This window comes from Pongo abelii, chromosome 8 (assembly GCF_028885655.2).
Source record: "Pongo abelii isolate AG06213 chromosome 8, NHGRI_mPonAbe1-v2.0_pri, whole genome shotgun sequence".
Classification (NCBI taxonomy): Eukaryota; Metazoa; Chordata; class Mammalia; order Primates; family Hominidae; genus Pongo; species Pongo abelii.
The window spans coordinates 140080670-140105000 of record NC_071993.2 but is presented as its reverse complement, the minus strand read 5'-3'; the positions used below and the strand labels follow the sequence as shown (position 1 = coordinate 140105000).

General features: G+C 52.7%; 1 protein-coding gene across 1 annotated transcript in view; it reads left to right on the top strand.

Moving 5' to 3' along the window:
* The window catches only part of CFAP46 (cilia and flagella associated protein 46), a 129201-nt gene that overhangs the window by 29089 nt on the left and 75781 nt on the right, over positions 1 to 24331 (top strand). Inside the window, 6 exon segments of the mRNA XM_024253782.3 lie at positions 1783 to 1932; positions 2608 to 2715; positions 3219 to 3385; positions 13142 to 13273; positions 13699 to 13861; positions 20620 to 20704. Of these exon segments, the coding sequence (XP_024109550.2) occupies positions 1783 to 1932; positions 2608 to 2715; positions 3219 to 3385; positions 13142 to 13273; positions 13699 to 13861; positions 20620 to 20704 (805 nt within the window).

Genomic DNA, 24331 nt, shown 5'->3' with positions numbered 1-24331 from the left:
AGGCCTTGAGTGTCTCCTCAGGGGCACAGGGTGGGGGAGCTGTCCCCACCCTTGCAGGAAGATTTTGTGCTAAAGCTCATCCTGCATGACCCTTTCTGGGCCATGGATAAAACCGCGGGCCGGAGAGTCTTGAGCCTGCGGCACAGCACTCACAACGCTCACAGTCAGCTGCGCCAGGCCAGAGCCAGAGAGGGCCCTGGTGCTACCAGCTCCCAGTGGGGTCGGCTGGCCCTGGGCAGTCAGTGTGGGGGGCCAGGACGGCCAGGAGCACTGGCTGTGGCATCAGGTGCAGTACCAGCTCCCACTGGGGACAGCTGGCCCCGGGCAGTCGGGACCAAAAGGTCCTGAAACACATAAGACCTCAGGCCTACCGGGGGCTGCACCACAAACCCAGCAGATGAAGCCCCACCCCCAGACGCTGAGGACGCAGCTGCACACGGGGAGGCAGCCGCCACCTGGCCTCTAGTGCGCCCCGGCCCTCTCACTCCTGAGCTGTCTTAGGAACACCTGCTCCTTGCAAAACATCTCGGTAGCAGGAGCACCGGCTGTGGCATCAGGTGCGGTACCAGCTCCCAGTGGGGATGGCTGGGCCTGGGCAGTCAGTGTGGGCCGGTCAGGAGCACCGGCTGTGACATCAGATGCAGGTCGTTCTTCTGAGAAGGGAAAGGGGCCGCCTCCGGGGACCTGCAGGGATCAGGCTGGAGGCTTCGGAGGGGAGGGCGCCATGGGCGGCTCAGGCAGCTGTGGGTGAAGCTGAGCCTGCTCTGGGCCCCGGGAGGCAGCCGGGGGGTGCAGAGGAGCTTCCCTCTTGGATGTGATGGCGGCTGGATCCAGATGCCGAGAGGAAACGCCAGCACTGACCTGGCAACCCAGGAACACGGAGTGAATGGCGGAGAGTGTGAGGAAGCCGGCTTGGGTAGTGCCTGGACCGAGCATGTGCACAACCCCGCTGGGAGCCAGGTGGTGAACAGGGGAGTCAGTGCTCCCCAAACACATTCTGATGGGATGTCTGTGTGGAACTTGACAAGTGTTTGGAAGTTTATCCAGAAGGAAGGATGGAGGGGAGGAAAGGGAAGGACGCTGCCCAGTAGGTGTCTGTGCTACCAAGACGTTTTGCAAGGAGCAGGTGTTCACAAGACAGCGAGAGACGGGACATCCCTGGCAAGAGGTCACTCCCGGTGGCCAGTGCCTCCTGCACCAGGCGAGGCTCTGAACAAGGACTCACTGATCCTCACGACGACCCATAGACTGGGTTTCATTTCTACGTAGAGATGAGGAAACTGAAGCGCACAGCATGAAGAAACTCACCTGGTCACACGGCCAGCAAGACAGGGAGCTGGGGCGCAGCCCAGGGGCTCAGGGCAGCAGCCCACATGCCCGTCACTGCAGGCAAAGCACGTGGCAGATTTCACGCCCCCACTTTTGGGGCTCCGTCCTCGCTGCCCCACCCCCAACAGATACCAGCTGCAGTAGGGGAGGGGTGCTGGCCCAGCTGCTCCTTCCTGCGGGGTCCCAGTCCCCATGCCGTGGGGACAGCTCAGGAGTGAGAGGGCCGGGGCGCACTGGAGGCCAGGTGGCGGCTGCGTCCTCGGCATCTGGGGGTGGGGCTTCATCTGCTGGGTTTGTGGTGCAGCCCCTGGTGGGCCTGAGGTCTCATGTGTTTAAGGCCCTTCACGGGCTGGATCAGGAGCTGGGTCCATCCATCTTTTAATGGTTTGGATCTTGGCTCAAGGTCCCCTGTTTAGAATTCAGGTTTCATGACCGAGAACACGTCTGTCCTAGGTCTGTGAGTTTGCCCTGAACCTGAGCAACGGGAGCGCGCCCGAAGAGACGGTGCCCACCAGCACCCGGCAGCCGCTCATCGCCACCTGGGTCAAGGCCAAGCAGCTGCTGCAGCAGCAGATTGGGCCACGGCTGGGCACCGAGGAGCAGGTGGGCGCCCCTGCCCACATCTGGGCTCCGACCGAGACCCTGTGGACGTAGAGATCCGAGACAGCCGGGGGTGGTGGGGCCCCCAGGACCACTTTGCTCTAGATGGAGCCATCACGGACGGCCTGGGCACTCCCTTTTCCCACTGAGCTCACCGCCGCTGGCTGCCCTTGAGTGCGGCACGGGGCCTCCTCTGCCCACCTGTCCACGGGGTCTGTGAGCTGCTGGGCCTGTAGGGGTGCTGCCCTCCCCTGAGGAGGAGTGGGCCCAGGGCCAGCCCCGTGAGCTCCTGGAAAGCCAGATGGAGGAGGGGCCTTGAAGCCTGGCCAGGAGCCAGGGCCTAATGGGGCCCAGGGAGGCGGGGAGGGCCCAGGCGTTGACCTGCCTGCCCCAGGCAGCCACCATATCAGGCCCACTGGTCCTTTCCTCCTCGGGGGTCACCCAGCCATCAGACAAGGCTGCCTCACACATGGGGGCCGCACGGCCTTGGGGCTCCTCGTTGTATGAGAAGATGACCTGCAAGTCAACAGTAACAAAAACAGCCTAAGGTATAAACGCTCCCAATTTCGTGGTCTGATTATTGCCATAAAACTAATACCTCGCAGTGTTAAATTCACGCATATTCCAGACTCTCCCCGCACCCTTGGGCTGATACACTCAGGGCATCCTCCCCACCAGGGCACCAACGAGGATGTCAGCTCGGTGACCAGAGTCCTTGTTGCCTTGGAAATGTACTCATGCAACGGGCTGGGCCTCATGGACTTCACTGTCCCATCCCTGGCCCAGGTAGGTGTCCCCGGGGGTCCCGGGAGGCCAGGGGCCAAGAGGCAAGGACGCCGAGGCTCTTGCCCTAGGTGGCTGGAACTCAAGCCCCATCGTGCATGCTCACCCCAACTCTGCCCTGCTCTCCCCCACCTCCCAACGGAGCTGCGCCCCCTCCATGCACTTCCTTCAGCTTCATGCTGGGAGCATCCCTGTCTCCTGGTGTGAGGCAAACGCTGTCTGAGCAGACCCTCTGTGTCCCACCCAACCCTGAGCCGCTCAGGGGCAGCCAAGGGCTGCACACGCCAGTCCCGTGTCCAGGACACCCTGTGGGGTGTGGGAGCTACAAGGACGTCAGGGGCCCTCACAGGCATGGACGTGGCAGCTCAGCTTTTGTGGCACAGTGGCCCTTCACAGGCCACGCCTCTGTTTAGAATCACATGCGCTGCGTGGTCCGTGGGGACTGCAGGCCGTTGGAAGGTCATTGTTGCTAACACGGTGCCCCTTCTCTTGCCACCTACTGGAAGTTGGTGAAAATGGCTTCCGAGTGCAACTGGTCGGACCCCCTGGTGGAGCTGCAGACCCTGACGCGGCTGACCCACTTCGCCCATGCGGCGCGTGACCATGAGACCACCATGTCCTGCGCTCACAGGGCTCTGGAGATGGGCATCAAGTACCTGAAGAAATTTAGGCCGTAAGTAACCCTCATGACTGGACAAATTCCCCCAAAACGGGCAGGGAGCGTGGGCCTGGGCCTCAATCTCAGATCAGGGAGCAGGTGAGCACCCCACCAGGTCCCCAAAATGGGCAGGGAGCATGGGCCTGGCCGCAATCACAGATCAGGGAGCAGGTGAGCACCCCACCAGGTCCCCAAAATGGGCAGGGAGCGCAGGCCTGGGCCTCAATCACAGATCAGGGAGCAGGTGAGCACCCCACCAGGTCCCCAAAATGGGCAGGGAGCACGGGCCTGGACCTCAATCACAGATCAGGGAGCAGGTGAGCACCCCACCAGGTCCCCAAAATGGGCAGGGAGCACGGGCCTGGGCCTCAATCACAGATCAGGGAGCAGGTGAGCACCCCACCAGGTCCCCAAAATGGGCAGGGAGCATGGGCCTGGCCACAATCACAGATCAGGGAGCGTGTGAGCACCCCACCAGGTCCCCAAAATGGGCAGGGAGCGCAGGCCTGGGCCTCAATCACAGATCAGGGAGCAGGTGAGCACCCCACCAGGTCCCCAAAATGGGCAGGGAGCGCAGGCCTGGGCCTCAATCACAGATCAGGGAGCAGGTGAGCACCCCACCAGGTCCCCAAAATGGGCAGGGAGCACGGGCCTGGACCTCAATCACAGATCAGGGAGCAGGTGAGCACCCCACCAGGTCCCCAAAATGGGCAGGGAGCACGGGCCTGGGCCTCAATCACAGATCAGGGAGCAGGTGAGCACCCCACCAGGTCCCCAAAATGGGCAGGGAGCATGGGCCTGGCCACAATCACAGATCAGGGAGCGTGTGAGCACCCCACCAGGTCTCCAGGCCCAGTCCAGAAAGCTTCCCACAGGCCTCAGCCGTGTGCACAGGAAGCCCCCGTCCTGCCGGCCCCGTGCCCTCATGGACAAGTCAGCAGTGGCCCCGTGGAAAGCTGGTCAGGAGGGATTCTGAAGTCATGTGGACCTCAGCAGGAGGGGTGTGTGGCCTGCGGGCCGTGTGTGCGTCGTAGGCACAGAAGAGGGGGCCTCAGCCTTCAGAGGCTGGGACAAAGGGCCACAGATGGGGGGCCTCCCACCCCAGATGGTTCCTGCTCACAGTCCCGGAGGCTGGAAGTCCCATCGAGGTGTGGCAGATTCGGCGTCTGCCGAGGGCCCCTTCCTGTCTCACAAACGGCGCCTCCCGCTGTGTCCTCACATGCGGGAAGGGGCAGGGCTCTCTAGGGTCCCTTTCATAAGGGACTAACCCTGTTTGTGAGGGCTCCATCCCCATGATCCAACCCCCCTCAAAGGCCACCCCAACACCATCACTGTGGGGGTGATGATCTCCCAGCATGGGAATTTTGAGGGACATGGACACTCCTCCCGTGGCAGGTTGAAGGGAATTTTGAGGGGACACGGGCATTCAGCAGGTAGAAAGCTGCCATTTCTAACGAAATACAGCTTTGAAGTAATTTTGGATAGACAGATATGCACGCTAATTAAATTTGAAAATAAATAAGGGTAATTTCAATGAAAGAAAATGGCCTCTGACTTGGGTCCCTCGCTTGCTCTCCAGTGTCAGCTGTGCCGCCAGGCCCTCGTCAGCATAGCCGGACACAGAACATTCCCATTCTTTAATTTTCACAGATCTCACTTTTAGTGGCTTACCGTGTTCCATCCAGTTGAGCAATTATTATCATCCCTAATCTTTCTCCAATTTTTTAATATGAGGCTGTTTTCCATCTGTTGCTATTGCAAATATTTCTGCAGTAAAGGTTGTTTTCCTTGAGGTTCTTTTTGGCTAATTTCCTGGGTCTAATAATCCTGGAAGATGAAACCGCTGACCCAAAGGCTGTAAAAATGTTTTCTGTGGCCAAATGGCCAGCGTGGGCAGCACCTGCCAGAGCCAAGGAGCGCCCCAGGCCCACGCCCTGTCTTCCCACGGCCCTGCCCACCGGGACGGCTCCAGAGCCTGTGTCGGCCACACCCGTAGGGATGCGAGGCCAACATACGAACGTGCTGATATGCCTTTCATGTCGGCAACTTCCATGTGTCCAGGGTCTCCTGGGTGCTCAGAGACACAAGCAGGCCAGTGCTCAGGACCGGGCACCATGTACCAGGCCCCCAGTTCACTCAGTGCCCAGGACAGGGCATCATGCGCCAGGACCCCATTCACTCTTCTCAGTGCCCAGGACGGGGCATCACGCGCCAGGACCCCGTTCACTCTTCTCAGTGCCCAGGACGGGGCATCACGCGCCAGGACCCCGTTCACTCTTCTCAGTGCCCAGGACGGGGCATCACGCGCCAGGACCCCGTTCACTCTTCTCAGTGCCCAGGACGCGGCATCACGCGCCAGGACCCCGTTCACTCTTCTCAGTGCCCAGGACGGGGCATCACGCGCCAGGACCCCGTTCACTCTTCTCAGTGCCCAGGACGGGGCATCACGCGCCAGGACCCCGTTCACTCTTCTCAGTGCCCAGGACGGGGCATCACGCGCCAGGACCCCGTTCACTCTTCTCAGTGCCCAGGACGCGGCATCACGCGCCAGGACCCCGTTCACTCTTCTCAGTGCCCAGGACGGGGCATCACGCGCCAGGACCCCGTTCACTCTTCTCAGTGCCCAGGACGGGGCATCACGCGCCAGGACCCCGTTCACTCTTCTCAGTGCCCAGGACGGGGCATCACGCGCCAGGACCCCGTTCACTCTTCTCAGTGCCCAGGACGGGGCATCACGCGCCAGGACCCCGTTCACTCTTCTCAGTGCCCAGGGCGGGGCATCACGCGCCAGGACCCCGTTCACTCTTCTCAGTGCCCAGGAAGGGGCATCACGCGCCAGGACCCCGTTCACTCTTCTCAGTGCCCAGGAAGGGGCATCACGCGCCAGGACCCCGTTCACTCTTCTCAGTGCCCAGGAAGGGGCATCACGCGCCAGGACCCCGTTCACTCTTCTCAGTGCCCAGGATGGGGCATCACAAACCAGGACCCCGTTCACTCTTCTCAGTGCCCAGGACGGGGCATCACGTGCCAGGACCCCGTTCACTCTTCTCAGTGCCCAGGAAGGGGCATCACGTGCCAGGACCCCGTTCACTCTTCTCAGTGCCCAGGAAGGGGCATCACAAACCAGGACCCCGTTCACTCTTCTCAGTGCCCAGGACGGGGCATCACGCGCCAGGACCCCGTTCACTCTTCTCAGTGCCCAGGAAGGGGCATCACGTGCCAGGACCCCGTTCACTCTTCTCAGTGCCCAGGACGGGGCATCACGTACCAGGACCCCGTTCACTCTTCTCAGTGCCCAGGACGGGGCATCACGTGCCAGGACCCCTGTTCACTCTTCTCCGTGCCCAGGATGGGGCATCATGTGACAGGCTTCCATTCATTCTTCTCAGTACCCAGGACGGGGCATCACGCGCCAGGCCCCCCGTTCACTCTTCTTCATTGGCAGGCACTACTGTTCCCAGGCTCTAGAGCAGGAAATGGGCAGGCAATGGGCAGGAAATGGGCCAAGTTGCTCCAGAGGCCACCCAGCTGGGGTGAGTGGCAGAGCTGGGACTGAACCCAGGCGATGGGCTGTAAGCACCGCCTTGGCAGGGGTGAGGCTGCGAGTGCTCAGGAGGCTGTGAGCCCTGCCAGGAGCCGTGCACCTGGGACCCTGCCCTGCTGGCCTGGCACTGCCATGCGTGGTGCCCCACATTCACTGGGGGGCTGGAGGGAGAGCGTGGCAGCAAAGGGCTGGAGCAGAGTTGGACTGGAGCCCAGTCCCACTGTTTTCTGTTTGCCAGCATCGAGGGGCTTTTCATTGCAAATGATCTTTCTTCCAAAACAGTATGGACAGGATTCCGTACCAGGCCCCCCTCTTTGGCATCCCTCTGTTGGAGGCTAGAGGTTACGTTTTCCCTGCGGTCTGTAATAAAAATCAATTTGCTTCCAAAAGGAAAACTCACCTGCTTTGATGTCCCTCCCTGGCCTTCCTGTGCAGGTGGGGCCGGGGGTGCGTCCCCAGCCCTGCAGCTCGGGCATAAGCAGGAGATGCCTGCCACACACCCTGGCCCCTCAGGCCCTGGATGTGCTGAGGCTGAAAATACATCTGCCTGGCTCTGGACATGCTGAGACACCAGGCCGGGATCAGAGGTGTCTCTGGAAGTCTCTGTCTGACACCAGGCCAAGATCAGAGGAGCAGGAAATAGAACTGCCCCAACCTTCTCAGCAGCCACCACTTGAAGCAAAAAGAACGTTCCAAGTGGAGGTAATTGTCAGCCTTGAATTCGAGCTCACCCAAACTATCAGTCACATATCAGGTCAAAATAAGCCATTTTAGACAAAAGGACCCAGAGAGTATACTTCCCATACACCATTTTTAGAAAGTTTCTTGAGGATATGATCCAGAAAAACAAGGAAGTAAACCAAAAAAAAAAAAAAAAAAAAAAAGAAGATATGTGGGATGCTAGAAATAACAGATTCAACCTAGAAAGGTAGTCAAGAGCTGTCCCCAGATGGACGCTGTGTGGAGAGAGCTGCCTGACTGCACTGGGCGGCTCAGGAGGACCCTGGGGAGGGCGGGGAAACAGAGTTCCTCGTAGGATGGGTGGGGACAGTTCAGAGGGGTACACCAGTTAGAGAGTCCGGGAAACCAAGTCATTTACAGCCGGACTGTCCAGTGAGAAACATGGTGTTCACTGATATTCCACTTTTAGGATTAACTTGTTGACAAAGAAAGAAGCATTTTGACAAAAGGATTGATTTTGACAATACAAAAGTGAAGGAAAAGCGCAGGTAACATACGCTGGTAGAGCAGGAAGGACGAGCTGAGGGAAGTGTGGGTGTTGTCACAGTGGGGACCAGAAGATGAGAGGCTGGCGTGAGGTCGTAGGTGCCAAGGTGATAGGTGGGGATTAAGTGTCATGCGGTCACTGGCCACACAAGTCAGCTGGAAGGGGCTGCGGGGGGTCTGAGTGAGCTGAACTGCATTCATCCTCGTAAGCAGCCTGTAGGTCGAGGCTGCAGCAAGCCGTGATTGTGCCACCGCACTCCAGCCTGGGTAACACAGCGAGACTCTGTCTCCAAACAAAACAGAACAAACATTATTTCTAAGAGAAATAAACTACAAAGACAGTGTCATGGAGGTGATGGTGCAGAGTGCTGCTGCATAAAGCCTCCTCCTAACTGAGTTACAATTACTTCCCCAAGTGTGGAGGGCACAGCGGCACACAACAGGAGGATGTGGGGGCTGGGCGCCCTGGCCGTGCCACTGCTGTGTAAATTGACTTAAAAATCATTTTTTCTGTTAAGTTAGCTAAAGCTGTAAATTTATACATATGGTGACAGGGAAAAGGAGAGGTCATATGAGACTGGAAAAATTGGATTTCCACATTAGGACTTTTGGAAAGTCCTTTGTGGACCATTGCTGTCCTCTAGTGGCACTTGGTGTCATTGCACCCAGCGGGAGCCCCTCTGCCCTGGGCTCAGTGTTGGCGCCTTTCCACCAACCACAGGCGGGTGCCCCTGTGTGCAGGCAGCCTGGGTGCCAGGAGACTGGAGAGACCCTGCAGGCGTGCTGCTCATAGGAGATGATGTGGTCACCTTGCTGGTCACTGTCAGAGCCACAGGCCCTTCCCCAGTCCAGCAGGACCCATGCCCACTTCCAGCAGACGACCAGCCTTTGTAAGAGATAGTTTAAAAAGTTTACACGTATTTCAGTTCTTCATTCTAATTTCTTTCCATTTTTAAAATTATGTGTAGAAACTCTAGCATAGAATTTGCCACAGAGTAGCTTTTATGATAGCATTTTACACTAATAGCAAAAATGGCTTTCCGTTCTTGGTGAAAAGTATAGCAGTTACTAATCAGCTCATATTCTCAGTTGTGAATGTGTAGTTACCAAATCAGTTTCGCATTTATGCTATTAATGTCAAGGAATATATATTAATAAGAAATTTCATGTAGATTATTAAAATACACACAGAATGGGTAAAGAACAATAGTCTAAGAGTGTCATTTGGACCTTCCAACTCAGCTCAACATTTTTATTTAACGTAATCACCAACAGTGATTTTATATATATTTATATATTATATATTTATTATGTATAATATATTTATATTTAATGTTGTTAATAATATAAATTTAAAAGTCACCCAGTTCTGGCCTTGAAAGCATAATGGGTATCATACTCTTGTGCTGTGAAAAAGAAAAACTGTAAAACTTGAAAATATATGTGAGACAGTTGTTTTTAGCTGTTGGACAGCAGGCAGTACCAGGCAGCCATTCTTGCTAGAAGGAAATATCAGAAGTGGGCTCCGCGTTCTGCCTAAGGGAGCTTCCCATGCTGCAGCCTGGGGAGTGGCCCAGATGGAAGAGTCATGGGGAGAAACGGGTCAGGGCTTGGGGCTGTAGCAGCTGAGGTGTCTAGGATGTGACATGGGCAGGTGGGGCAGGGCCCTTGTTCTGTGGAGCTACCCATGAGTCTGTGGCCTGCCTGGTGGTAAACTATGTGCACAGGACTAGATTCCAGGCCTGGCAGAAAACAGGTATGGAGGGGTCTGTACGCTGACAAGATGCCAGAGGCCATCCTATGCTAAGAGAAGTTGGAGTTGTGGCCAACTCACATTGGGGTGTACCTCACTGAATTCCAGGCATTCAGAAAGACATGCCTTAGCAATGGGGCGAGTGCAGACTTGCACCAACAAAGCCTAAACCACATCTCAGTAGGATGAAGCTAAGCCACCAGTAGTTAACTGCCTGTCAGAACAAAACCCAACACTCTTTAAAGGAAGTGGACACAATCCACACTTTCAGCAGCAGAGCCCTCACAACGTCCAGCATAAAGTAAGAAATTACTAGATGTGTGCAAAAGCAAGAAAAAGAGTAGAATAGAAAAAACAGCCAACGGACCCAGCTGTGGTGTATGTTGACATGAGCAGACAAGGAGTTGAAAACAGCTGCTGTCAATATAATCAGATTTTCAATGGAAATAACTAGTGTACAGACAGGAATTTCAATAAAGAATGGAACCAGTAATAAAATCACTGAATGGAATTCCTAGAAATGAAAAATAAAGTGTCTGAAATGGAAACGCCACTGGAAGAGCGTATCATCAGGCTGGACACTGAAGAACAGTCAGTAACTTCGAATCCAGGCCAGCAGACTATGAGAACCGAAGCACAGGGAGAAAAACGGAGAAACTAAATAAACAGAGCTTTCTGTCTGTGACCCGCAGGGCCATAGAGCTTTCACTCTGTGACCTGTGGGGCCATAGCAGGGGTCTAACCTGAGTGTAACTGGAGTCTCAGGAGGACAGAGGCAGCAGGGGGAGGCCAAAATACACGTTTGAAAACATAATGGCTGAAAATTTTACAAGTTGAATTAAAAATATCAACCTGGAGATCCAAGACTTTCAAGGAACCCGAAGTGGGATAAACGCAAAGAAAACCACACCTGGCTCCATTGTGGGGGAATTGTAGTCACATTGCTGAAGACCAAAGACCGGGAGCAGATCCTGGAAAAGAGTTAGCACGGGGACAGATTTGTGCATATGGGAAAACCAGGGCAAGAATTGCTGCTGACTTCTCATCAGAAACGACGCAAACCAGAATACAAAGGACGACGGTTTTTAAGTGTTAAAAAAAGAAAACCTGTCAGTCTAGAATTCTGTATCTGCCAGCAATAGTCCTCACAAATGAAGACAGAATCAAGACATTTTAAGATTAATAAAAGCTAAAAGGATCCATTCCCAGCAGATCCTCAGAAGAGGACATGCTAGAGGAGATGAAACACCAAAAATGGTAAATTTGGGGGTAAACATAAAACACTTTTTTCCTTTTCAGTTCTTAAATTCTTCAAGAAACACTTGACGTTTTAAAGCAAAAATAACATCCTACTGTGGGATTTTTCATAAATATAGAGGCAAGATGCAGGGCAGTGGAAACACACAGGACGGGCTGAGAGGCAGTGATTCTGAGGGCCTTCGTGCCGCACATGACGTGGAGTAGGACTCAGGTGAGGTAGAGCCGTAGTTGGTGAAGGATGCACACTGCAATCCCTAGAGCAAGTGCTAAGAAATGGAATAAAGCAAAGAGATATAACTGAAAGTCTAATAGAGGATATGAATTGGGATACTAAAAAATATTCCATTTGTGCAAAAAAAGGGAGGAAAGGAACAAAGAACATGTGAGTCAAAAGGAAAGCAAGGAGCAAATGGTGGATTTGACCCTGGCCATATCAGTCATTCCATTAAACGTAAACGAACCAACACTGCAGTTAAAATGCAGTTTATCTCACAGAACATAGGAGCAAGACCCAATGATAAACTATGTACAGGAGACCCTCTTCAAATGTAAAGACACAGATTGAAGGTAAAAGGACGGGAGAGAGGCACTCTGCAAGCGCCAACCACGAGAAAGCTGGTGTCCGGTTAAATGGCCCAGGCACGCGATCCGAGGTAGACATTCCTCATAATAAAGGATTCAATCTTCAAGAAGACATAAAAATGCTAAATGTGCGTTCACGTAATAGCAGAGCTTGAAAATACAGGAAGTAAAGCATGGATACATCTACAATTCTAGCTGTAGATTTTAACATTCCTCTCTCAGCAGCTGACAGAACAAAGTAGGGGGGAAGTCACTGAGGCTACAGATGGAAGGAACAGACCTCACTCATTGGCATTTATGGAACACTCAACAACTGCATAACACAGATCAAAATGTTTAGGACGGCAGTACTCAGGAAACTGAACTCTCCTTCCTGCCCTGCCTAGGTCGCCATGCCCGCCTTAGAAGGTGGTTTCAGCTTCAGACCACCAGCTTGCATTGGGCACCGCAGGCCTGTGCAGGCCAAGGGGCAGCGCCTTCCTCCTTTGACTCCTTCAGGACAGAGGGGCAGAAGCGGCTGTCTGCTCCTGCAAGCGGGTTCCTGGCTCTGGGACCTGGCCCATGAAGGGAGTCTACCCGTGAGCCAGCATCTTTCTCATAGAATAAATCTGGTGCCTCCTCTGAGCTGAGCCGCAAGGGCATGCTCTCCCGTCCATGGCGGGAATCCTGCCTTAGTGTGCGTAGCGTTGCAGCCCCAGCCATGGCAGCCCTGGAGCAGCGAACGTCCAGGGATGAGGAGCCATGGAGCTGTTGCTGCTGTTGATGCCCAGGAGTGTGCGCCTGGCCAAGCTCTGGGTGCAGAGTGGACCTTCTGAGGCCAGACTTCCATGTGGGCCCAAGCCGCAGGGCCTGTAGAGGGGAGAGGCCCCAAAAGAGGGGCTGGTTCTGTGGATCTGTTGCTGCACAAGTCCCTCTAAAGATTAGTCATTAAAAAAAACAGTTAATGATTCTGCCCCATGGTTCTGGGGGCTGACTGGACACAGCCAGTTAGTTTTGGGTTGGGGTCTCTCATAAGGTTACTATGAGAGTCACCTGGGGTGACAGTCTTGAGGGTCCACTGGCTGGATGTCCCCACAGCCCACTGCCACCCTTGCCACGTGGCTGCCAGCTCCGTGGTTGAGAGCATTCCCAGGGCGGCTGTCTCTGGCACCCAGGCCACACGTGGGCACTCTAGGCCTCAGAAGACCAGGGGCCCCTTGCCCTGCATCCCTGCAGTCTGGCGAGTCTCTGAGGCTGGCTCAGATTCGGGGAGGGCGGAGCCCTGTGCACATGTGCTTGTGGGCCAGGAGGTGCCCCATCTTAGAATACCACCTGTGTAGTCCACAGGTCAAGACAGTGACCCAGGGAGGGAAGACCCAAGGTGGGCCACAGTGGCCTCCCTCCTCACTGGCCCTGTGTCCTGCAGCGAGGAGTCCCGGCTGGTGGCAGAGATGCTGTGCACGGCCACGGCCATCCAGGGCAGGAGCATCATGGAGAACCTGAAGGGCCGGAAGCAGCTGCGGCTGGTGGCAGCCAAGGCCTTCACGGAGAGCGCCAGGTGCGTGGCTCTGAAGGGGCTGGGGTGGTGCTGTGGGGGCTCTGTCCCTCCCCTGCCGTGCGAGACCCCTGTGCTCACCAAGGCTGTGGTCCGTCCTGTGGGCCCAAGGGAGGGCTCCTGCCAGTGAGGGCGAGGTGGACGGTGTGGCCAGTTCAGGGCACAGTCTTCAAGGAGGTACAGTGGCCCCCTCTTGCCCTTGTACCCGCTTGGGCTCCTACAGCCTGACCTTGGTGGGGGTCTGACCCTGTGCTGCCTGGAAAGGCCCACTGGAGAGGATGCAGCAGGGACGCCTGAGCAAGCCACATGCCCAGGAGGGAGCAAGCGCGTGGATGGGCCCTGGGCACCCGACCTTCGTGTCCCTCCCGGTCCAGCAGCCCCAGGTGGGCCCAGGTGGGGCCACCACGTCATGACCTGCCCTCTTTTAGGTTCGGAGGCATCGCGGGCAGCAGCGCCCTGGTGATGCTGGCCGCGCGGCACTACTGGAACGCCTGGCTCCCACTCCTGTCCTCAGCCGTCTACAGGAAGAAGGCCAAGGGTGCCCTGAAGAGGATCATCAGCATCATCAACAAGACGGAGGCCAGAAAGCAGGTGCGCCAGCCCCGGAGGGGGCTCCTGACTCCCACTGAGGCCTCTAGTGGGTCTTCCAGAAAGGACTGGAGAGACTCCCAAAGAAAGACAGACCCCACAGGCCTCCCAGAGGGTGCAACAGCACCAGCCGAGGAGGGGAGGGGGTTAAGGGGGGTCCCCAAGTCCCAGCACTGCAGGGGCCCCTGCTGGACTCAGTGCTCAGCCCTGACCTCCCCCAGCAACACACATGCACCGAGGGGCTCTCAGCCCTGGAGACACACAGCAGGGGGTAGAGAGTGAGGCCAGCATAGTCCCTGCCTTAAGAGGCTTGGATTCTAGGCAGGGAGGACAGGTCCCACCTGCCATGAGAGAGGGTGGCCCTGAGGAACAGCAAGCAGAGGGCAGGGCAGGGGGCGGGGGCTGGGCCACAGGTGCCTCTGGCGGTTTAAGGCAGAGTGGGGTGGCGGGGAGTGGAGCCCCCAAGGCCCAGGGGATGGGGCAACCCAGGGAGGATGGTTGAAGGAGAGGGGCCATGTGGACCCAAGAGTGCACCTCCTTCTAGGGCTGTTGGAGGGAGGCTAGGCATGGGTCCTGGAGTGGTCCTGCAGGCCTCTCCAAGAGCAGGAGCCTGGCCATCTTCTCCTTGGGCACAGACTGGCAGGACAAGCCTCGGCCTTGTGGACTGGGCTTCCTGAGCAGGCTCTGGAGTTGGTGAAGGCTTCGTGCTCCTGGCTCACAGGTCTGTGGATGCAGCTCCCTGCTGGGAGATGGGGAGGCATCCCCCTCCTCCTGGAAAGAGGCTGAGACTCTCAGGTTGGGGTCAGTCTTCAGACCAGGGCTGAGCCAGACTAGCCCACTCTGAGCTCTCTTCTGCTGGCCTCAGCTGTAACCAGGAATCAGGAGTCAGCCACAGAGAACCCACAAAACGGAGCCCTTCTAAGAGAAGCAGAGCTGCATAACCCAAAGCTCCAGTGGGAGGAGGAGGACAGGGGAGTGGGGCACAAGACAGCAGGCACAGACAGTGGGTGCGGCCACAGAAGCCGCTGCGCTGGATCCTCAGATGCATGCCCAAGGCAGCTTCTTGGCCTGACTTTGAAAAGGCTGTGTCGGGGCCTCTGGGCTGTCCAGCCCGCCCTAGCCTCTTTCCCCATGCTGGCCTTCTCCGGGGGACTGCCTCCTCATCCAGTGTGGTCCAGGCAAAGGGACCCTCCTGGGCTGGCTCCCCCAGGAAGCCTGGGTCTGAGCTCTGTGCAGAGCTGCGTCTGGAGCCAGACTGGAGAGTACAGAGGCAAGCCAAGGCTGCTCCACCTGGCCTGCCGACCTGCCAACCTGCCAACCTGCCAGCCCACACATGGCCATCCTGTGGGCAAGATGCAGCTTCCTGGCCCCAGGGCTTAGCCTCCCACTGGCGCTGCCCAGCACGTTTTCTGGCTGCCCAGGAAGACCAGAGTAGATTTTTACTGCTTGTGACCAAGAATCCTGGCTGACCTAGATATGTGTGTGGTTCCTACAAACCTGCAGTGTCCTGCAGGGCCCTGTGAAGGGAGGGCCTGCGGATTGTGAGGGCCATAACAGACGGAGCTTCATGTCCAGAGAGCCTCAGGACAGAGCCTGGATATTAATCCCTTAGCAGATACCTGATTTGCAAGTATTTTCTCCCATTCTCTGGGTTAACTTTTCACTCATTTGATCATGCCATTTGATGCATAAATTTTCCTAATTTTTAAGAGGTCCAGTTTATCTATTTTTTCTTTTGTTGCCTGTGTCTTTGGTGTCATATCCCTGGTCATTGCTACATCTAATACCATGAGGATTTTCTCCAGTATTTTCTTCTGAGAATTTTGTAGCTTTAGCTCTTAAGTTTAGATCTTTGATCCATTTGAGTTAATTTTTGCATATGGTATTAAGTAAAGGTTCAACATCATTCTTTTGCATGTGGATATCCAGTTTTTCCAGCACCACTTGAAGAGACTGTGCTTTCCCTAGTGAACAGTCTTGGCACCGTTGCTGAAAATAATTTGACCAGAAATGCAAGGGTTTATTTTCGGGCCTCTATTCTATTTCACTGGCCTATATGGTATCATTTTTCCAATACTATGCTGTTTGAGTCACTGTAGCTTTGTAATATATTTCCAAGTTGGGAAGTGTGGGTCCTCCAACCTTGTTCTTTTTCAAGATTGTTTTAGCTCTTTGGGGCCCCTTGCAATTCCATGTGAATTTGAGGATCAGTTTTTTAATTCCATGTGAATATAAGGATCATTTTTTAAAATTATATTTTTTTAAAAAAAGACTATTGTAACCCATAGGGGTTGTGTTGAACACTGCTTTGGGTAGTATTGACATTGTAACAATGTTAAGGCTTCCTATCCATGAACATGGGCTATCTTTTCATTTATTTAGATCTTTAATTTCTTTCAGCAACCTTTTATTGTTTTTAGCATAGAAGTCTTTCACCTCTTTGGTTAGATTTATTACTAAATATTTAATTTTTTAAGGTGCTGTTATAAACAGGAATGCTTTCTGTCTTAGCTTGGGCTGCTGTAACAAAATACCATAGACTGGATGGCTTAATTTATTTATCAAAGTCTGGACCTGGAAGTCTGAGATCAGGGAGCCAGCATGGCTGGGTTCTGGTGAGGAACATCTTCCTGGCCATCAATGCCTGGCTGTCATCTCACCGTGTCTTCATGTGGCACACACAGCCTGGCTGCCTTCTCACCGTGTCTCATGCTGCCTTCTCACTGTGTCTCATGGCACACAGAGCCTGGCTGCCTTCTCACCATGTCTCATGGCATCAATGCCTATCTGCCTTCTCACTATGTCTTCATGTGGCACACAGAAGGAGAGAGCAAGCTCTCTGATGTCTTTTCTTAAAGTGCACTAACTTCATCGTGAGGACCCCACTCTCGTGACCTTATCTAACGTCAATGACCTCCCAGAGGCCCTGTCTCCAAATACCACCACAGTGGGGGTTAGAGTCTCAGGATATGAATTTTGGGGGCACACAGCTCAGTCTGCAGAACTTTCTTGCTAATTTCCTTTTTGGAGTTTTCATTCCTGGTGAATAAAAACACAGCTGATTTTTGTGTGTTGATCTTGGGCCCTGCAACTTTTCTGAATTCATTAATTGGTTCTTATAGCTTTCTTGTGGATTTATAAGAATTTTCTAGGTATAGAATCATGTCATCTGTGAATAGAGATAGTTTTACCTCTTCTTTTCCAGTGTAGCACACACAGCCTGACTGCCTTCTCACCGTGTTCTTTCTTGTTGTCCAGTAGCTCTGGTCAGAGCCTCTGGTAGAATAGCAGCAGTGGAAGCGGTGACCTTTTCTTGTTCCTGGTCTTAGTGAGAGAGCTTCAGCCTCACCATTGCATGTGACGTGAGCTGTGGGTCTTTCCATAAGGACACTTTATCATGTTGAGGAATTTTCTATTTCTAGTTTTCTGAGAGTTTTTATCATGAAATAGTGTTGGGTCTTGCCAAATGCCTTTTCTCCATCAATTGGGCTGGTCATGTGGTTTTTCTCATTTGTTCTGTTAATGCTGAATACTGTGCATCACGCTGACTGATCTGCACACAGTGAGCCGCCCTTGCATCTCTCATAAATCCTACTTGGTCATTATGAGTCATCTTTTTAATATGCTGTTAGATTTCATTTGCTAATCTTTTGTGGAGGATTTTTGCATCTATATTCATAAGGGATATTGGTCTATAATTTTCTTTTCTTGTGATGTCTTTATCTGGATTTGATAGCAGAGTAATGCTGGCCTTATAGGGTGAACCCAGGAGTGTTTCTTTGTCTTTAAATTTTTGAAGAGTTAATAAGGATTGTTGCTAATGCTTCTTTAAATGTTTGATGGGAGTCACTGATGAAGCCATCTAGTCCAGGATTTTTCTTTATTAAGAGGCTTTTGATTACTAATTTAATCTCTTATTATAAGTCTGTTGAGATTTTCTATTTCTTCCTGAGTCAGTCTGGGTGTGCTTGGAGGGATTTGTTCATTTTTTCTAGATTATCTAATTTGTTGGTGTGCAAATGTTCATAGGATTTTCTTATAATCCTTTTTATCTCCCTGAGGTCAGTAGTAATGTCTCCACTTGCATTATTTATTTTAGTTATTTGAATGGTCTTTCTTTTTTTTTTTTTTGTCAGTTAGCTAAAGGCTTGTCAATTTTGTTGATCTTTTTAAAGAACCAACTTTTAAATAATAGATTTTCTTTATTGTTTTTCTGTTCTCTATTTTTGTCTGTGCTCTGATCTCTATTATTTCCTTCCTTCCGCTAGTGTTTTAGTTTCTTATGATGTAAAGTTGATTCTTGATTTGAGATCCTTCTTTACTACAGCGTTTACAGCGGTGATGATGTAAAGTTGATTCTTGAGTTGAGATCCTTCTTTACTACAGCGTTTACAGCGGTGATGATATAAAGTTGATTCTTGAGTTGAGATCCTTCTTTAGTACAGCGTTTACAGTGGTGATGATGTAAAGTTGATTCTTGAGTTGAGATCCTTCTTTACTACAGCGTTTACAGCGGTGATGATGTAAAGTTGATTATTGATTTGCGATCCTTCTTTAATACAACGTTTACAGCGGTGATGATGTAAAGTTGATTCTTGAGTTGAGATCCTTCTTTAGTACAGCGTTTACAGCGGTGATGATGTAAAGTTGATTCTTGATTTGAGATCCTTCTTTAATACAGCGTTTACAGTGGTGATGATGTAAAGTTGATTCTTGAGTTGAGATCCTTCTTTAGTACAGCATTTACAGTGGTGATGATGTAAAGTTGATTCTTGATTTGAGATCCTTCTTTAATACAGCATTTACAGAGGTGATGATGTAAAGTTGATTCTTGATTTGAGATCCTTCTTTACTACATTTACATTTACTACATTTACTACAGCGGTGATGATGTAAAGTTGATTATTGATTTGAGATCCTTCTTTAATACAGCATTTACAGTGGTGAACTCCCTGAGATTGGCTCTCACTGTCTCCCCTAAGTTTTGTCTAACGTGCTTTTCATCACATTGATTTAGAGCCATGAAACCAACCTAGATGTTTCATGTCATTGAAAAAGCTCTCAATTATGTTAGGGGAGCAGTTGCAGAGTTTTTGTGACTTAGTATTTCAGAAATTTAGCTGATATCTGTAATTAGATAGAGCCAAATTGTTAGCAGCAGACGTATTTGAGTCACACACCACCAAAGCATGTTACCAGCAGCGAACCCACAGCGGGCTGCAGCAACCTCAAAGCGTGTTACCAGCAGCAAATCCGCGGGGGGCTGCAGCAACCTCAAAGCACGTTACCAGCGGCGAACCCACAGGGGGCTCTGCAGCAACCTCAGTTCTTGCCTCCTCAGAAGAAAGACTTCAACTGAGGAGCATAAAGCAGAAGGAGAGACAGAGGCAAGTCTTAGAGCAGGAGTGAGAGTTTATTAAAGAGCTTTAGAACAGGAAGGAAAGTACACTGGGAAGAGACCGAGCGGGAGACCTGAGAGATCACGTGCATGGCTCACCTTTGACTTGGGGGTCTCACACTGTTGTGGGACTTTTGCTCAGTTCAGCTAAAGACGAGGTCCTTGTCACATTGCCACAAAAGATGAGGCTCATAGACAATTTGAAGGGTGAGAAAGGCAGGGTTTTATTGGGTAGAAAGGAAGAAAAGGGGAAACAGAGACTCTTAGTGAAGTGAGAGAGTGCTTCCTGCCAGTGCACTTCCCACCTCACCGAATGAATCCCAGGTTCACCCGGGGGGAGGAGGGGCCAGGCTCCTCCCCACTGCAAGTGGCGTGAGCCTCTGTGGCTCCACCCCAATGCACATTCCTCTCAGCGAGCAGCCGATCGGAGATTCTCTGGGGACCCCTTCCCACCTGGCTGTCTCAATACATGGGCCGACTTCCAGCGTATTTCATGATTTCTCCCCAGATGCTTCCCTTGCGGTGGACTGTCCACGTGTATGGTGGCTGCCTGCACTTGGGAGGGGCCGCACGCCCAGTGTGTTTACTGGAGTTTTGCACGTGCTCACTTGAGGTGGTCCCTTACCAGTCACGTGTCCCTAGAGGAGGTCATATGCCAGTGAAACTCCGCCATTTTTCCTCTCAGTGTGCGTGCTTGAGCCCGCTCGTCCAACTCCTGAGATCGTATCAGGAAGCTACTCGTCACCAGTTTCAGGTTTTTTCTGTCTCTTGGGAGATGGCCTTTCCCTGGTGCTGGCTGAGACCAATTATTATTTTAGAGAGACAGTTAACAGCTGCCTGACCATCACCTGATGGTTGCCTGAAGTTCCTGGTGCGCGGCGGCGGGGCCTCTCCTGCCCCACTCATGTTTGACTAGCTACCTACTATAACAAAATGAAAAGCAAAATGATGTCAACCTAAAAGGAAGAAGCTGAGGCAAAACTGGTATAAATAGAGAGTTTACCTGGGCCAAGCTTGAAGGTTGTAATCCGGAAGCATCGATTCAAGCGGTCCTGAATGTGCACTCCAATTAGAGGCAGTTCCATGTGGGTTTTTAAAGGGAAATAAGAGGCAGTTCCTGAGTTGTTTGCCAAAAATTTACATTAAAATAACTTAAGCTATTAATTGGCTGTAGATTGTTAAGCTTTAGAATTTGGTGATAGTGGCCAGTACAACATTGTCAGGTTAATTTACAGCTGCTTATGGCAATAGCAAGCAGTTTAAGGAGATGAACACAGAGCTCAGAGGGGGAGTTTCTTATCTCACAGTGAAAGACTGTCTTGCAACTTTCAAGTATACGTGTCGTTTACTTGTGTTACTTTAGGAGAAAGGAAAGACGCTGCTTCTGCACCAGTGGCCCACGGCTGACTTCCAAGGTGGCGGGATGACCGAAGGATATTTTCTTCCAGGTTTGTAGCAGGACAGACAGACCCACGGGCTCCAGGTACAAGGAAAGGGAAGGACTTGAGCCCAATTTTAAACATGTGGTGCTTTTAAATTCCCGTGCCCTGACGTGAAGCCACCTGGCAATAACTCCAGATAATGTCTGTTCAGCATTTGATGCATGACAGGCACCTGAGTGCTCTTCAGGAATGAGCTCATGAAATTCCCTTTCAACATACAGTGAAGCCAGAGCCAGGACCTTCTGACTATCCACGAAAAAAGTCAAACTCTGTAAACTATTTGAAGAGATTGATGCTGAGCCACGTGTGAGGAGCATGACCCGTGACACAGCCCCTGGAGGTCCTGAGAACTTGGGCCCAAGGTTATTGGTTTACAGCTTGATTTTGTACATTTTAGGGGAACAGGAGTTAGGCAGAGACATCAATACATGTCTGGTGCACATTGGTTTGGTCCAGGAGGTGGGACAACTCGGAGGGGAGGCTTCCAGGTCACTGGTAGATTCAAAGATTTTCTGATTGACAATTTGTTGAAAGAGTTATTATCTAAAGACCTGGAATCAATAGAAACGGATGTCCAGGTTTAGATGAGGAGTTGTGGAGACCAAGGTTTTTATCTTGCAGATGAAGCCTCCAGGTAACTGGCTTCCGAGCTCTCAACAGACAAAAAGGCACCAGACTCTTGGTTAATTCTGCCCTGGCTTGGAGAGGGAAAAGGGCATTCTCCACAGGATGTGGATTTTCCCCCCAAGAGACAGCTGTGCGGCCCACTTCAAAATATGTCAGAGAAAGATACTTGGGTATGAAATACTTGGATCTCTTTCAGGCCTGCTATCTGTCATGCGATGCTATGCTAGAATCAGGCTGGAACTTGGTGTCTTACGGCTACAAAGCGTCCACTCTGTCAGCCTTTAGAGCTTTCATGTGGATGCTGGTCCATTGTGCCTGAGCTCCAAAGGGAGAGGGGATAATGAGGCCTGTCCACCCTCGCCCCCTACCGCCCCCGACCCCACCAAACTCGTTTTTCAGGTATACTTCAGAAGGCCCTTGGCCAAGAGGAGGGTCCATTCAGTCGGTTGGGGGGCTTAGAATGTTATTTTTGGTTTACATGAACCTTGTCCAGGGCCACACACCCCTGAGTGCAGAGTGGGCACTCTCTCCCTGGTCGTGGCTGCCGTGAAGTCTGGCCTCTCGGCTGTGCTCACAGATAAATCCCATTTTTCTACTTCCACAAAAAACGTGGACACACGCTCCTGCAAAAACAAACACACAAAAATGCATACTGACTTTAGAACAATAGAACCATCTTAGAATACCAATTCACATTTATAGAAAAAAACGTTGTCTGCTAAAAAAAACTATCCCTGTTAAGAGTCCTAATGTGTATTTGGGAAATCTTTAAATGCTGTGGAATAGAAAAGTGGAACCTACCTTGAGCATTTAGAGTCTATTTAGAGAAGCAAAGTTGATTTAAAATAATAAACAAAAGTGTGGCCATGTGTAATTACTAAGTTGAGTACTAACCCCCGCAGTGTGTGTGGTTTGCTGGTCCTGCAAGCATGAGCCCGATGCACATGGCAAGTCCATCCACTGAGAGGCTAGGCTGCAGCAGAGGAAGGGTTAATCCTAGGGTTGCTGAGCAGGAGATGGGGATACGGCCTCAGACCCACCTCCCTGAGGAGTTTGGGGATAGGGGTCTTGAGGGTTTTGGAGAGAACGGAAGCGTGGAAGAGCACAGGGTCTTGGGAAGGCATTCCTGGGCCAATCCCTATCCCGCTCCTCTGTGGGGGACTCCGCACTGGTTGCTGGCATTCAGGGTCTGAAAAATATCCTAATGATCCTTCAACCAAAGCCTTAGGATTCCAACCTCAGAGACCGCATCTACAAGAGTGATGGGGGTCCAGGTGACTTTTAGCAGCAAGGACGTGGCCAGGGTGCACTCTGGTTACTGCTCAGTCATAACTACATTCTGTCCACAACCCGGCTTGTGATTCTTGTCAGCCCTGTGGGGTGTTTCACGAGGACAGAGATGTGGATCAGAGCCCTGGGGAGGCAGAAGGCAGCCCAGACCCCTTCAGAACGTGGCATGGGGAGAGGAGGCTGTGGAGGGGGGATTTGTGCCTCTGGGCAGCCCAGACCCCTTCAGAACGTGGCACGGGCAGAAGAGGCTGTGGAGGGGGGATTGTGCCTCTGGGCAGAACCCGGAAGACACACTACATTTTACTCCATTCACCAAAATAAACATCAGACAAGTGAATAGTTAAGTAGTTTTAAAAATTCAAATTCTAGAAAAAATATCAGAAAGTAGAATTGAGCATAGCAGAGATTTTGTGGAAAGAGGCACCTTTCACAGATACGAAAATGTACGCTCCTGAATCCTGATAAGTGCAGAACAGTAAGAAGTGAACAGACGGGAAGATACTCGCACCACGTCTGGCAGCTAAATGCTTAGCGTCCAGGCCCCATCAATACTTTAATCAGGCGGGACGGCCGTGCTGTGCTGTGGAAACACGAGGCCCAGAGCTCAGCCAGGCCCCATCAATACTTTAATCAGGCGGGACGGCCGTGCTGTGCTGTAGAAACACGAGGCCCAGAGCTCAGCCAGGCCCCATCAATACTTTAATCAGGCGGGACGGCCATGCTGTGCTGTGGAAACACGAGGCCCAGAGCTCAGCACAGGCACATTCCTCCTCATGCACAGTCCACAGCCCTCACCCACCCTCCTCCTCATGCACAGTCCACAGCCCTCACCCACCCTCCTCCTCATGCACAGTCCACAGCCCTCACCCACCCTCCTCCTCATGCACAGTCCACAGCCCTCACCCACCCTCCTCCTCATGCACAGTCCACAGCCCTCACCCACCCTCCTCCTCATGCACAGTCCACAGCCCTCACCCACCCTCCTCCTCATGCACAGTCCACAGCCCTCACCCACCCTCCTCCTCACGCACAGTCCACAGCCCTCACCCACCCTCCTCCTCACGCATAGTCCACAGCCCTCACCCACCCTCCTCCTCACGCATAGTCCACAGCCCTCACCCACCCTCCTCCTCACGCACAGTCCACAGCCCTCACCCACCCTCCTCCTCATGCACAGTCCATGGCCCTCACCCACCCGGAGGCACCACGGAGCTGACGGCCTCCGGGGAGGAGGAGACGGTCCACAGGAATGCATGAGGGGTGGGGTCTGGCTGCAGCGCCTCCGCCCGTGAATTGGATGTGTACTGGGTGGTCCCAGGACATGGCTGTGGGTCAATCAGGAGGTCACACCTCAAAGTGAGCCTTCCACTTAGGCAGGATTGAAGAGGACTCCCTGTGACCCTATGTGTGGTTTCCAAGTTCATCGGACCCTGGTTTAATGAATTCAAGCGGGAGGAAGCAGGGCTCAGGGTTCCCAAGTTTCAGATGCAGACCCGCTTCTCTGGCCAGTGCCTGGGTGAGGAGGGCCTGGCAGAGTGTGAAGGCCACAGTGAGCCCACAGATCCCAGCATCCGATGGGGTGCCGTCCTCCTAGCCATGGGTGCCGTCCTTCCAGCCATGGGCACGTTTGCTCCCTAGACCCAGCGGGTCGGCTCTGGAGAACGCAGTCTCATGAAAAATGAGTCAGAGAAGGGAAAGAAGGCTCCACGCTCTGTG